Source organism: Nilaparvata lugens, chromosome 8 (assembly GCF_014356525.2).
Source record: "Nilaparvata lugens isolate BPH chromosome 8, ASM1435652v1, whole genome shotgun sequence".
NCBI classification, from domain to species: Eukaryota; Metazoa; Arthropoda; class Insecta; order Hemiptera; family Delphacidae; genus Nilaparvata; species Nilaparvata lugens.
The window spans coordinates 3,079,336-3,095,026 of record NC_052511.1 but is presented as its reverse complement, the minus strand read 5'-3'; the positions used below and the strand labels follow the sequence as shown (position 1 = coordinate 3,095,026).

General features: G+C 31.2%; 2 protein-coding genes across 2 annotated transcripts in view; both read right to left on the bottom strand.

The window, feature by feature from the left end:
- LOC111049944 (lethal(2) giant larvae protein homolog 1) overlaps nt 1-5,135 on the bottom strand; it is a gene marked incomplete in the record, with an annotated part of 78,781 nt that extends 73,646 nt beyond the window's left edge. Inside the window, 2 exon segments of the mRNA XM_039433747.1 lie at nt 4,410-4,495; nt 4,796-5,135. Coding sequence (XP_039289681.1) covers nt 4,410-4,493 — 84 coding nt within the window.
- Nucleotides 5,136-6,088: 953 nt separating this feature from the next.
- LOC111049903 (glutamate-gated chloride channel) overlaps nt 6,089-15,691 on the bottom strand; it is a gene marked incomplete in the record, with an annotated part of 235,061 nt that continues 225,458 nt past the window's right edge. The window contains 1 exon segment of the mRNA XM_039433746.1: nt 6,089-15,246. Coding sequence (XP_039289680.1) covers nt 15,115-15,246 — 132 coding nt within the window.

The window sequence follows — 15,691 nt, the reverse complement described above, 5'->3', positions numbered from 1 at the left end:
GAAAGTGACATTTTTAATTGAATAGGTAATGGAACCTGAAATATCACAATATTATTACGAGTAGGCCTTCTAGATTCTAAATAGTTATTTGTGCAACTAGTGCGCAAAGTGACAGTTTGCTGCACCGAAAGAAACGTTTACGCCCGAGCCGTAGGCGAGGGCGGAATGGTTTCTTGAGTGCAGCAGAGGAACTTTACGCACGTATTTCACATTAAGTTTTTCCTACAGTTACCATTGAATATGAAAAGTGGGTAATTATGGGTAAAATTGCCTGAAATGCATCAAATGTAAATCTGTGTAATTTTATTATTGATAAAAACCTTAATCCTAAAATCCTAAAGTTCTCGTTGTACTTGGTTATAATATTATAATGAAAATAATTAGCGCGTTGTGCTTCGTTGCACCTCTGCTCACTATAGCAGCCACAGCAGTCACTGTTACCAACTTCATTTTGATTTTGCTGCACTGTTGCTCCATATAACCTACTAAGTATTTTGCGTTGCCATGTTGCAAATCTGGAGTGCAGAAAAATTTTTCCCGCACTAGAGCGGAAAAGTGATTCTTTGCGTTCTGTAATCAGTGCAGCAATGGCCACTTTTCAACGTAACTGTAGGAAAAAATAAATTCTTCACACAGTAGACTATTAGAGTTTTAATTGCACTTCTTCCTCAATTGATACCAAAATCTGTAAAACGTTCAAGCATATTTTCCGTTAATTTCCTGGTATATTAAAGTGACATCAGAAGTGAAGTCATACTCTTTTCAAGCATTGCATTCCATTCATTCTTTGAATAATAGGGAATAATTGAGAGATAGTCTGATATGAGTGGCGTATCATTGATTAGGTCAATTGAAGAGATTGTGACCTCTTTTATGAACCTTTAATGGGCGAGACTGAATAGCAATTGACTCAAATCACACCTTTGCAAAGTTATTTCATTCAAGACTTGTATTTCCTAAGTGGTTCATTTGAATTGTTATGTAGAGGTAAAGGTGATATCGTGCTAGTTATCCACTTTGAATAGAAATACATTAATGAGTGCTTTTAGCAACATAGATCACTGTAAGCCCCTTCTTTCTAAAAATGGCATTCTATCCGTCATTAATGAGTTCATCTATCAATGTTTGAAGGATATACATCGGATGCAGGATAGGCTACCAAAGAGCAATGACATTCACAGTCACTTCACAAGAAACCGTGAGAGTATTATATACCAAGATGCAGACTTGAAAAGTCCAAGTCGAGCTACCCTGTGATAGGCTACAAATTCCATAACTTGCTACCAACTCAAGTTAGATCCTTGCCGAATAAACGTTTTCTCCAAGTACTTAGATCCTGGTTGATTGTGAATCAATTTTACTCAGTAGAGGAATTCATTGCTGCTGATCACAACACCCTAGTCAATTTAATATAATACTTTTTTTGTCTATTAATACCCAAGTACAGGCGACTAAATTATCTGATCTAATTGTAAATTTGCTTTTACTGATCTGTTTTATTTTATTTATTATTGTCTATTGTATGTATTGTATCTGTGCAATTTATTGTATGTTTCTTTAATGTGAATTGTGACTTGGCTATATGTAACTTCTATGTTCAACTGGCCCAATAAAAACTTGAAACTTGAAACTTAAAACAGAGTACCAATAAATTATGCTTCAATATTAATAGTTATTAATCATAGCTTAACTATCTTCGGAACTAGAGAAGGATAGCGCTATCTGCTTTGTCATAGCCACCTCTAATAAAAGGCCCCGGCCTACGTCGCAGCAACGTATTGCAACGTCGCAGTGTAGGCCTAGAATCTAATACATGATTGGTGAAAAAGATTTAAAAAAAAACCAGCTGATCTTTTTCACCAATCATGTGTTAGATTCTAGGCCTACACTGCGACGTTGCAATATCGTAGGCCGGGGCCTTGTATTAGAGGTGGCTATGGCTTTGTCGAATGATAGACAAGGATAGCAGCACCAATGCTAATCAAATACAGCTATTATAACGTTGGTCTAACTACAGAAACCGTATTTTGAAACTTGAGAACATGAGTCATTGTGCTCTTGAAATTTCAATGGAGAAAGAATTTAGAGTTTTTTCAGAGATAAAATAATCATTTTTTTGAAAGGAAAAAACTAGTCAAACTGCAGCATAAACCAAAGTCGAAACTAAAGTCAAACTGCAGCATACATTAATTGGTACGAATGGTTATTAATAATAAGGAATTCTGACATTTTGGAATGGATCTAATCGTAGTTGAATTATTTTATCAATGCACTCTGAAGTGTTGCTACCACTCCCAGGCTTCAATGCACTTGACCTTATTTGCTCGATTTTTAGAGCTAGATATAAAACCTGTTGGGTGTAACCAGCCTCTTGAAAACATAAGACAGAAACCGCGGTTTATTAAAGAAATTTAAAGCGCTTGATTTTTTTCTAATAGGACTGATACTACTAAGTTTAAAATTTCAGAATTCAAGAATTTAGGGTGAGATCACATTAGGCGTTTTAGGACGAGTCGGCAGGGCAGGAAGCTCTCAGATTGGCTGATTGGGTTGGCTTTCGGGAATCAGCTGATATAATCAGCCAATCGGAGAGCTTCCTACCCTGCCGACTCATCTGAATACGGTCTAATACGCCTATTATATAAACCTATAGTCAAGTCCACGTGATGGTAGTATCTGATCAACACTGGTGTTGCTACCCTTGTTTATCAATCAACAAAGCAGATAACCCTATCCATTTCTATCTTCGCAACGCTGCCAGATCGTTTTTTATATAGAATATAATTACGTAATTGAAAAATATTATCTCTCAATAATGGAAATTTATTATTTATCAATTGAAGAATATATTTTCTTGACGAATATAATTGACCGAGCGAAGTGAGGTCTAAGATTCAAGTCGACGGTTTGGCATTTCTCTTAATGTTTAAATGTTTTTATGTTGCGCATTTACGGCGAAACGCGGTAATAGATTTTCATGAAATTTGACAGGTATGTTCCTTTTTAAATTGCACGTCGACGTATATACAAGGTTTTTGGAAATTTTGCATTTCAAGGATAATATAAAAGGAAAAAGAAGCCAATATTACCGTAAAAATCAGACTATAGAATTATTCATCATAAATCAGCTGTCTAGTGGACTATAATACTACCCGTTCAAAAACATAGAACATCTTGAAAATGTATCTTTCCATCAACGTTAGTAGACAGTTGACTATTTATAATACTACCCGTTCAAAAACATCGAACATCTTGAAAATGTATCTTTCCATCAACGTTGGTAGACAGTTACAGCCAGACCTGATAACAGCGCTCACACTCACATTCCGGGACGACACGTCACGGTACGATAGGACAGAAAGCTCTATATTTATTTAGGATTTTTTCTAGACATTTTTAATTGATAAATTATTTATTAATTTTTGAGAACACATAACAACAGGTCAATGTAACTTACTGAGCGCGAGGTCTACTGTTCACAGAACTACTAGTATAAATGATTAAACTATTTCAAACAAGAGTAAACATCTAATATTTTTCATCAGCTATCCTGTATAGAAGGCAGTGGCATGGAAGAGAATCGGCATAGCTGTTCTTCTATCTTCCTCCACTGTCATTATAACATAGACCTCACTATAGTGTACAAAAGTTTAGAGAGTTGGAAAGCTTACGAGTATATCATGAAGGGCGTCTTCCAATTCCTAACCTAAACTCTTAAATGTTTACTGTATTATCAATTTAAGCGGGCCTTTGACTCACGGATAGCATATAATAATTATTATCGATCATAACTCAACTATCTTCGGAGCTAGAAAAGGATAGCGCTATCTGCTTTGTCGAATGATAGACAAGGATAGTATATACTATCCTTGCCTCTAACTATCCGATTTTTTGTCCAACGATCTTGGACCGATAATAAGACTACTTAGTTACATCTTTCATTGGATGAAAGATTTAACGCTTTAGGCCTCAACTATATGGGCGTCTTAGACGCACTGAATCTTTTCAGCTTGTTAACAGGATGCATTGTCTCTTATAGGGTAAACTGTACAAGAGTAACGCGACCTGTAAGAGGCCTTTTTTTGAAAACGCAAGAAATTAATTCCGCGCGTCTAAGACGCCCATATAGTTGAAGCCTTACAGCTTACATGTCCTTCAATTTACTAACGCCTTGCATTTACAATGTAAAATATTTTGCCAGCATTTGACCTAATTCACAAGTAGTCTACAAATGTGATATGATACAAGGATTTTTTAGAATAGGCTTTTTAATAGCTCATCTCTATCATAGCAAAATTATTGAACATATAACAATTTTGCCAATGCGCGAATTAGCGGTCAAGTCAACAATACATTACTCATATCAAGAAGAAAATAGTGTTAAAATTAAAATAGAATTAGATACTCACTTTTCTAAATGCAAATAACTCCCTCTGAATCTTCTGGCGTTCAGTGGAGGGTTGTTGACCTTTTCCTCTTATAAACTTCAACATGCCTGTAAGCAACAAACGAGGAAGGTTAGGTTACTGCAGATGTAAACAACTTCTTCCGGAATTAACCAAACTTTCAAATTCAACAAATGAAAATCAAAGTAGCATCAAGAATTTATTTCAAAATTGGTTTTTAATGCAAGAATATAATTGTTTCAGTAATGTATACAGTTAATTGCAGTAATATCGCAACAAAAACAAAGGTGCACAAGTTGCTTACGTCAACTTACAGATGCTACAATTATTGTTGAACAAAAGTGAATAAAATACTGTTGCCACAAATAAAATTGATCAAGCATTTTTACCTGTAGTTCAATCCAGCACTCAGCACGTACAAAACTTGGTTTAAACATCAACTACAACTACCAAACGAATTATACAGTAATCTAACCATGAAATTCACAGCACAATTGCCTCAAGGATGTAACATTGTATTATTCATGAAACACATTCTTGGTCAACAATACACGTTTTGCCAACTGACAAATAAAGTAAAATTAGAAATATAGAGCATTTAAAAACGGATGAGTGGATAAAGAAAGACGAAGACCGACACAAAACAAATAAGTTTAGAATGTATCAAACTAAAAACTAATGACAGGTCCACGAATTCCCCCACCTATCTACTAAACAACAGAAATCTTTCTCAAAGTTCGATGACTCACACGGTGAAAAGAAAAAGAGAAACTGGACAGTGCTGCTCTCGGCGGACGTGTGTTGAGTTAAAAACTGGCACGAAAATTAAACTTGAGCATCCTAATTCTTCACGCACGATTGCCTGTCTTTCTGGCTTTTGCTTTTCAAAAGAAAAGCATTTCGTGACTTCAACCACAATCAGACTCAACTTACATGTTCTCAACCATTGATTTTAATTGAAATATCTCTGCGAATCCTTCGAATTATCTGCCCAATATCTAGATTTTGCTCAAAATGAGTAATGTACTGTACTGTACCACTGCTTCTAACAAGCCTCTACACTCTTTAAAAATTATTTTGGATTAAAAATAGTGGGGCTCATGTACCCTCATAGTTATTATAATGAGTCCTAATCATAATTAAATTTGTCAAGCAATGAAGAAGACAGAAAAACTGGAAAGCTCTTGATATACTTCAATATACCGTATTACTTGTGATGAGCTATATTAGGTAACTCTTTTTTGGGCTCATAAAATTTATCCTTATCCTTCTTCAATATAAATTCGCGCATAATATTCTAAATATTATCAGCATATCCATTGTAGGTTCCTTTATGTGTAAACTGGCAGAGGATATTTAATTTCTTTAAAAAATTTTACTTATTCAATAAAGAGTTTCATTTAGCTTCATATTTCTCCTACCGTATTCCAGATATTCAGCGCGCATCCATTCATCTTTCAAGAAATACTGTGCTCAGTTTAGCTGAAAAAATTATTGATAGCCTTTATTTAATTTAATAAAAATTCTTAATACTTCATAGGCCTATTTGATCTCTTAATCAACAACATTATTGTCTTATATAATATATATTAATTGCTTTTAATCCTTGATACTTATTAGATCTTATTTCATACCTTAAATAATATAACAAGGAATGGGATGGAATAATAATAATACAAATGTCATTTTTTATTAATGTGTATCATAATCTTTTATTGAAAGTCATGATCATAAAATATACAAGGATGAAATAGCCTATATTTACAATATTATTTACATAACACATTTTCATCATATTTTAATATTGGAAACACCTACAGTAAATATTTAAATTCATAGATCGTAGAGTACAATCAGTGTAAGAATTATCCAAATGTACAGAGATGAACAATATGCATCGTTGTATAGTAGTAATTATGATTAATGTTTAAAGTGCTCTAAAAATACAAAAATGACTGTTTGCAGTACTGAACTAGCAACTTGGTCAGTCAATAAGAATATTACTAGAATTTGATTGTGTGAAAAAGTGAAAAATAGACGAGTTCAAATTTGTTAAATGCCAAAATTCCATCGGCTATCATGACTAGTTTTTATCATTAATCTTATGCAGTGATTGGGCAATATTCACAAGATTGACAATGAGATTTGAAAAACGGCATCAATTGTTACAAATTTACAAATCTATCGATTTATTCCAACAATAATTATCAGTTTATTTCAAATCGGGAAACACTTAACACTCCAGATATAGCACCGTCTAGCATGCAGCATTTAAACATCTGCTCGAATTCACTATAGTTTATTTCTCTACCAATCAGAAACATAAAAAATTCTATAGTGAGGTCCACGTTATAATGAGAGAGACAGATAGGGGACCCGATTCTCTGTCTTCTATAGAGTATAGCTGATACTAGAATATCGGATGTAATATATAACAGTTCATTTTTGCTTCAAAATAATCAACTAAATTTTATTCGTCAATAAAATATATTTTTCAATGATTGAATAATACATTCCCATAATTGAGATTGAATATTTTGTTAATTAGTTTAACAACGGTGCTTGCAACGCTGCAAAGCTAGAAAAGGATATCGCCATCTGCTTTGCCGAATGATAAACAAGGCCAGCAACACCGATGTGAATCAATGACTGCCATTATAACGTGGACATCACTATAGTGGTCTATTGCAGAATTGAAATTTCCAATAAGAATAATTCCGTTGACACATTGAAAGCATCATAGTTAAATTATTCAATAGCATCATAGAAACAACCTTCCTTTACACGCATTCCATCCTACAAATTATTTATCTATTTGAAAAAGCTCAATCTATCTGAAAGATGAGAATGCACATGGCTAACAATTGAATTTGTGAGAAATCATTATGGAACAAACCAATGAGAAATATTCTAATAATGTATTTCTATTAACTACTTCAGTTATTATTGCCTATTTTATACTGTTAAGAAGAGTGCATAACTAATTCTAATTTGCTCCATGGTTTGTAGAATTGATAAATTCAAATCAATATCATATTAAAAGTTTGGGTAAATTGCTATTATTTTACACATATTTATCGTTGATTTTTGATTATTCTTTATGATCTTGACGAATAATTAATAAGAAGTATGGTGGCCAATTAAATGACACATCTATAATAACTCTCATCAATTCACGACAGCACATTGCATTAATGTTTACCATTAATTTTTATAAGGCAGCTTTTATTCTTTATTCCAGAGATAGCTCTGTCAATTGATATTTAAATATATTGACTAGGGAACATAAGAACATTGATAAAAACATATCAACTATGATAGAAATTATGCTGTTCTTGACTGGAAATCATAGGTGGAAACAAGGTATTTTTCTCTTGGATTTATTATCTACAAATGATAAAAATTAAAATATGTAACCTATACTTTTGAAAAAAATAGGTGTGAAAAATGTTTCTCACAAAAAAAAATATTTAGAGATGTTGTCTTCATAGATACAAAAAATGTGAATACCTCTAGAATTCGTCATTACTGATAAATTCTCAGTTGTGTGTAAAAATCTCATCTGAATTACATTATTATTTTCTCCCATAAGAATGACAAAACTACTTTTTAAAGCCATCTACCAAAATTTGAATAACTTACAATAGTTTATTTTTATAAAATTCACACTTTATCGAATTCACAATCACACTCACAAAAAAAAATATTGTAACGGAAATTGTATTCGAGTTACTATTACATTATTATTATGACTATTATTTACAGGTCGCTTGTTTAAATATATATGAGAGAGTTCTCTTCTTTTATGATAGTAGAATGATGAAATAGTTGTGTTATTTTACATTTTGTACAAGATTCTTCAACCATGATCTGGAAAACGTTTTTTCACATTTCCAAAATAATTTGAGAAGCTCAATGAGAATCAAAAACAAAATTATTGAAAAAATTGATCCACAGAAAAATTCACTCCTTTGGTAACCGTTACTACTCTTATAGATAGAACAATAAATTTATACTTCAGTAGCCAACTTAGAAAAGACTTTGTCACCTAATAATTAACTCCATCAAAATAGCATGATTACATGGTTATTTCTATATTTACATAGCTCTCTCTTTAAACTCAAATATTAAACTTCATAACTATCCTAGATTAACATCATGATTTCAAGGGCCTAGACATATACAGAGTAGTATAACAATGCTCAAGAAATAAATATATTTATATAATTTTCGTACAAGTGAAAAAGGCATACGTGTTTATACAAGAGTTGTGCAAATATATATGTTGATAAAATTTAAGAATGAGGTATAATTATTACAATATTATTTATTGGTATTATTTCTTATTGCATAGTTTAGCCGGTTGGTGGTGGATTTATTTCACATAACTTCTTATAAACAACAAATAATTGTCAATTGTAAATGAATGATAGAAGAAGTTACAAAAAATATATTTATTGTAAGCAATAATTAATAATCATGAATGATGATTCCATTCAGTATGATTGTGATTTGAAAATAACTAATCTACCAATCAGATTCAAAAAAGCTCTGTTTATTTTTTGTAATAGGAATATTACAAATTATAATATTGAAATAACAAATAATAATAGTCTATATTATTATGAAACAATAAATCTATAAACTTTGTGATCAATTCTTTTGCATCACCTTACCTCCGGCTATGTTTTCATATTTTGAATCGTTCAAATTTGAAACTTGTTCGTTTCCATTTTTTGTCTATTCTAGATTAGAAATGCAGAAAGCAAAAAGGCACAATTATTTTAGAAGCTTTGGTGTTTTCAAATTTTAAATAAATAATACAAAAACACCAAAAGCGTGTAGTCGATGTTGTTGTTCAGGATAACAGCCTACATTCTAATGTAGTTCATTTAAAAAAAAACACTATTTATTGTGATAGTTGACTAAAATATATATCAGTTAGATATAAATTCATATGAGAACAAATAATTAATCAATGTTTAAAATTATTAGTTGTGTAGTCAAATTATAATTTTTTAAAATATAAAAATGTCATAGGATCTCCTCAACCAAATTAATAATAATCACGGGTCAATCATGTAACCATTCAATATGGACATCTCTTTCACAATAATACAGAACATGGATTATCCATCTCACTTTCCACGAAATTATGATGGTTCATTACTTAACAACAGTGATAACAAACAGGACAACATATATCAATGTTGAAGAATTCTGAATAAACATTGACAATACTTGATAAATTCATTATAACAAACAATAATTGTCTTATGATTAAATTTATGTGCAATTAGTATAGCTAGGTACAACAATAAATATAATGTTTCAAAGGCAGGCAAGAAGGCATTTTTGGGTCCGAATAGTGCACTTGAGATAAATATAGTGAATATAGTGATTACAGGTAACAATTAATATCAATATTTTTCAAACAATAACTACTATCACAAAAACAGGCTTGCCAATGGTAGATGGCTGAAATTTAGAAGAAAATTTCCCACTTAATAAAATATTCAAGCGTGCTTTATGCTATGCTTCTTATCAACAATGACAGATGATAACAAATTTGAAATATCTATTTATAAATTACTATAAATCTAGCTCTATCATATTCATTAGAAGCAGCGATTTGTAAAGCATCTTTGTTACTAAGTTTACAAATAGAATATCACCGCATTTTGACGTAGTATTGTAAAACTTTATTAAGGTAGGTCGAATGAAAAATATAAATAGTTTGAACTAAACAATCAGCTTTTTGTTTTCTTAACGAGAACAATATTTTAAAAATGCTCTAGACTACAAAATGTACATAGAAGTCGTTAATTAATTTTCTCCAAATATTCTACATCCAAAACAAGTCATTCTCATCAAGCCTCTTGGAAATAAATTACCTAATACTGAAGGTTCATCATATTTAAACTAATAGTATATTGACCCCTTTCATAATAATTTTCTTCACAAGGCCTATAATTTTCAGCTTCTTTTTCCAACTCTAGTACCTTGACCTGTAAATACACTGAGATATAATAATTATTTAGTCCCTCATTGTACAGAAAAGACGCATTTATGTACCGGTACTTCACCAACAGCAAAAATTAAAATAATTCAATTTTGAAACTGTCCAAACTGTTACGGTAATAGTTTTCAGTATGGAGTACCTACCTAATTCAATAATATTTTAATAGCAAGATTTATCGATCCACTTTTGTAGATTAAATATTCTTTGAGTTTTCATAATTATTTAAGATTCATTGAAATGGAACTATCCATTTCATATTACTCTGGTAATGAAGTAGTACCTATGATAAGTAGGTACTTGATAATCAACTCTTAAAAAACGTATATCTTTACCTATATTATCAACTTATAATTTATGTTATCCATTTAGCTACAAAAATCTTGTTTGTGAAAAAAAATAGTTGAGGCTTGAACAAATTATGCGTGTTGCCAAATTTCCATCTTTCCATGCAAGCCTACATGACTGAATGTATTCAAATTGACAACTCTGCATCGACAGTGTTGTCGAATTGAGTACATCCTGTCACACGAGAAGATTGAAATTTCGCACAATTTGGCAACACTGTCTATTTGTCAAAGCCTCAACTTATTTTATACAGATTTTAGAGTGATTTAGAGTACATACTCTAGCAGTGTGCTCTGGTGCATTTCCTGCCGATCAGATTTATTTATTTATTCATTTCTAGAGCAAATAACAATTCATCAATTAAACCAAATTATTTACCAATAATTACCAATTTATTTATCATTTATCAATTAAACCAAATTATCAATTTTCTAGAGCAATTTCTATTACCTAGATTTCTAGAGCAAATGATGAGAATGACTTATAATGTATGCAGCTCTCTTTTATCTCTCCAGTGATGACCACAGAATCCAAATTTATTTTATTTCTTCTATTCATTTTTGTTCTTTAGATGTCACTGTTTTTGTGGTAGGTCAATCACTATTAATACCTTCATATAGTACCATGCTGATAAAAAATTAGTACTTCTTATCTTAGTTTACTTGGATAAAAATACAAAGTTAGTTCACACACACAGCAATCCTTTTTCATACTTTTTGGCCCACTGAACCGTTTTAAATAATTTACAATAAACGTTTTTTACGTTGCCGACATTTCTTCACACAAAATTCGGTGAAAATTGTGTGAATTCATTTCCACACATAACGCCGGTATTACGAGTATTTATACATAGAATGATTTAAATTTATTGGTGTGAGCCGATTAGGGTAGTGTTTTATAATATAATATATAATTAATATATATTATATATAATATAATATTATTTTTCAACTCATTACATTATTATTCACTCAAGTTCATAAGTTTTAGAGTTATTTTAAATATTTACAAAGACATTTCTCAAGTTATAATTATCAATATTTGGGTTTTGCTTGTTTTTATACCACTAGACTACCCTTAATAGTAAGACGAATAGAAAATTTGATTCTACTGAACAGCAATAGGCGAATTTGTGGAAGGAATTGAGAAAAATTCATGGATTTTAATAAAATGGACGTGAGTTGTAGGGTGGGTGAAATACTCTTGATGTAAAAAAAATTATGCTAGTTGTGTTGAGTTATAAATGTGCAAACAATTCTCTGAGAGGTGTCTTATTGATTTGATTTTCAGAAATAGGATTCACATATATTTTATCCAGGAATACATCAAATTTTTCTCTTTATTCATCTGACATTAAGCTTTTGAAACAAAACAAATAGAATGTATTTTTATTGAGTGATGTTTAGTATTTATCTGACAATAAGTTTTTGAAATAAGATCAGAATAAAATTTATTTTCATTGAGTGATGATTAGAATAAGGCATAACCATCTTGTAAACCTCAATTTAAATTACTTCTCCTCTTGTTTTTCTTTTATATGTTGAGAAACAAAATTTCTCCATGATTTTTATCATCTATGATTACTACTAGGACTGTAAAGCCTTCCAGTAATCTACATTTTTCAAGTTCACTTTTCAAAAATAAATAATTGTTACACCAAATTTAATATAAAAATGTCTTCATCAATAATATCAACTTTCTAAGAATAACATGTACTCATAGATTTCGCTCCTTTTTTAGTTCAATAAATACAAATTTTCAAATCTCTCCAAGGATTTTTAAAAGTTTTATAGCAACAATTTTTAACAATAATATCGAATATAAGCCATACTTTGCTAATCATTTTTCTATCATACATAACAAGTAATGTAATCAACAAGGAATACGATTGGAAATTTAGTGTAATATCTCTAAAACGAATACAATTTCAACTCTAAGATAAATTTGAACTAAACTTATGGTAACTGATCAAGTTGAAAAAGCATAAATATATCATTCAATAACAATTTGGTAATATGATAAATAATATACTAAAACTTAATCTTGTTCGTCTGGTAACCATAATTTTGCATAAAATGATGTTTTCTCTCCTTTCTTAAAATTTTTTAGTGGTAACAACAAAGCACACATATTAAAATATCATAAATCCAATAGTAACAGATCCAATTTATATTTGTAAATATTTATCCTTCGTATATGAAGTTTCTTCAATTTTATAATTCAATTTTTGTTTGAATTATAGACTCTATCATAGGATCAACTAAACCTATCAGGTATTTAAATAAAACATCACAGTAAGGCTAGAGAGTGTAGAGTAGGAGATCACAAGGAATAAAAAATAATTTAAACTAAAATGTACTAAACTTCGTTTTTTCAACAAAGTTTTTAGTACCGTAAGCCACTAGTCTGATAACTGATAACTCCAATTTACCAACATTTTCTGTTCTAGGACTTTTTCGAGAGAATTCCTACAACAAATTGAGATGTTTCTTGCTTTATATTACTAAATTAATAAAATATGATTCAACATAATCAAATTCTACAAAACAATCATTATAAAAAATCTACTTTCAATCCAAGAATATCTTCAAGTCAAAACCAGGTCAAATCAGATTCAAACCAATAGTAAAACCTATCTGAAGTACAGTGACTATTAATTATTTATAATATTAAATTTTTGGTGAGGGCTTTTTTTATTTATCAAGACTTCATCAAAATTATAATAACGGGTACCGTACTTCAATTTTCAATTTCCTGATTATTTAATGTGTTCAAAGTCACCTAATAGGATTTCAATGTTTAAGCTTGGCCGCTTGGCAAAGTATTGGGTCCACCGTCATAGATGATTATAATTCAATTGAATACATACAAAAATCTTTATATATTTGTCTAGTTTGTGAGCAAATAATTATAAATAGACAATATCTAGTTATCAAAATGTTAAAGAGCTGTAGGGAGTAGCTCATTGGAATTGAGCGCCTTGGGGAAGCCTTCACTATACAAACAAAATAAAATACTTCGCAATAAAATATGAAAAGAATAAAAAATGTAATACAATTATAGAACAGAAAATGCCATTATAATAATATCCTCTTCAGATTTGACTCAACATTTCAGTCTCAACCAGTATTTGCTGCTATTATCTAAACACATATGAACTGTTACTATGATGACTTAGAATCTGTGACTATTATGACCTTGATCAGACCTTGATCAAGACCTTGATGAAGACCTTGATGAAGACCTTGATGAAGACCTTGATGAAGACCTTGATCAGACCTTAATAACGGTGACTTTGATTAGTGCCCACTTATGACACCTACATACTTTGTTATGTTAAGTAGGTACTGCCTTGATGTTTTAGATACTATGCATATTTAATTATTATTTAACGAAAATCCTAAATAAATGCTGTAAATCACCCCGAAGACTTCTTCTGCTTTACAGCAGAAGAATGCTTTACAGCATTTATTTAGGATTTTCGTTAAATAATAATTATATATCTATTAGCATTTGAATAAATGCATTCTCTATTCAATTCCATCTGTAAACTATGCATATTTCTTGTAGATGGTTCAAAAGAAGTGGCAGAAAGAAATACCTACGTTGACACTGAAGTTGGTTGAAAGAAGTTGCTAAAACGAGAACACGTTGACGTTGAAGATGGTTCAAAAGAAGTTGCTGAATGAAGTACACGTTGACACTGAGGTTGGTTTGAAAGAAGTTGCTAAAACGAGTACACGTTGACGTTGAAGATGGTTCAAAAGAAGTTGCTAAAACGAGTACACGTTGACACTGAGGTTGGTTTGAAAGAAGTTGCTAAAACGAGTACACGTTAAAGATGGTTCAAAATAAGTTGCTGAATGAAGTACACGTTGACACTGAGGTTGGTTTGAAAGAAGTTGCTAAAACGAGAACACGTTGACGTTGAAGATGGTTCAAAAGAAGTTGCTGAATGAAGTACACGTTGACACTGAGGTGGTTTGAAAGAAGTTGCTAAAACGAGTACACGTTGACGTTGAAGATGGTTCAAAAGAAGTTGCTAAAAACAGTTCACGTTGTCGTTGAGGATTTTAAAAGTGGTTGAAAGATGTACACCTTGACGCTGAGGATGGTTAGAAAGAAGTTGCTAAAACAAGTAGGTACACGTTGACGTTGAAGATGGTTCAAAAGAAGTTGCTAAATGAAGTACACGTTGACGCTGAGGATGGTTAAAAAAAAGTGGCTAAAACGTTGACGTTGAAGATGGTTCAAAAGAAATTGCTAAATGAAGTACACGCTGACGCTGAGGAGGTGACTAAACGGAGTACGTTGACGCGCTGAGCTTGACTATCGTTATTATTATGAAAAGCCCTTGTAGTGAATGAAAAAGAAAATGAGGAAAACAGCGTAGGCAGTTGGAAAAGTGATGCGCGCTATAACGTCAATAGTTTTCGCCACTCGAATTGGATGCGGAGGCTCCTTTTTTCTAACCTGAAATCGACCAAAAAACACCAAAAATTTTTAGAAATCGGTGATAAATTGACAAAAATTTCATGTAAATTGATATAACTTTGAAAATCCATGAGAAAAGACCGAAAATAGTTGGAAATCGGTACAAAACTGTTATAAATTGACAGAAATTCCATAGAAATTGATATAACTTTGAAACAAATTATTGTCACAATAATTCTTATGTTTGATCACGTTTGAAGGTTTCAAAGCTCTGTAAAGTTATAGTGAGAGAGAAAAAATAATGGCAGAAGCATGCATTCACAACATTCAATAGAGCAATGATGATTCAATAATTTGATTGTATGGCATGAGATGTTGAGGTATTTCTCCATAGTTGAAAGAATATGACGTTGATGTTGTCAATACAACTATATCTAAAGGTGCGTACAGATATACGCGCCGCGAACATGAGCCATTCACTTTT